General features: G+C 60.7%; 1 protein-coding gene across 1 annotated transcript in view; it reads right to left on the bottom strand.

Moving 5' to 3' along the window:
- spred1 (sprouty related EVH1 domain containing 1) overlaps positions 1-389 on the bottom strand; it is a 92,220-nt gene extending 91,831 nt beyond the window's left edge. The window contains exon 1 of the mRNA XM_048600302.1: positions 106-389. Coding sequence (XP_048456259.1) covers positions 106-131 — 26 coding nt within the window. The 5' untranslated portion in view covers positions 132-389. The remainder of the gene's footprint in view (positions 1-105) is intronic.
- Positions 390-427: the final 38 nt, after the last annotated feature.

Below are 427 nucleotides of genomic sequence, written 5' to 3'. Positions count from 1 at the left end.
GTTAAGGGGGGGGTGGTTGGGGGATGGAGAGGGTCAGGAGTTGGATAAGGGGATGGGGATGGGGGAGTAAATGCCTGAGCCCCGGCGGGTAATTTTGTTTCTTACTCGGTCGGGTTCACCTCCTCGCTCATCTTTCAGCGGCTTCCGATCATGGCCACATTAATCCTCAGCAGCGGTAGCATCATCATCATCGTGTTCATGTTGTGGCGGCGGCTCTCGGGCGCTCGGCCGCTGCTGACGGGACCCACATGGAAAAGGAAGAGGAACAGGAGGAGGGAGGAGGCAGAGGAGGGGAAGGGGAAGGGAACGCGGGAGCTAACAGCCACACACACACACACATACACGCACACAGACAGACACGGAGATTAAAGCCCGGGCGGGTGGGCGCCTAGCAACTCTACCCCCCCCTCCCTTCCCCTCCCCCCCC

This window comes from Rhincodon typus, chromosome 8 (genome assembly GCF_021869965.1).
Source record: "Rhincodon typus isolate 14 chromosome 8, sRhiTyp1.1, whole genome shotgun sequence".
NCBI classification, from domain to species: Eukaryota; Metazoa; Chordata; class Chondrichthyes; order Orectolobiformes; family Rhincodontidae; genus Rhincodon; species Rhincodon typus.
Note: the sequence above shows the minus strand (reverse complement) of the source record. Positions and strands in the feature narration are given on the sequence as shown.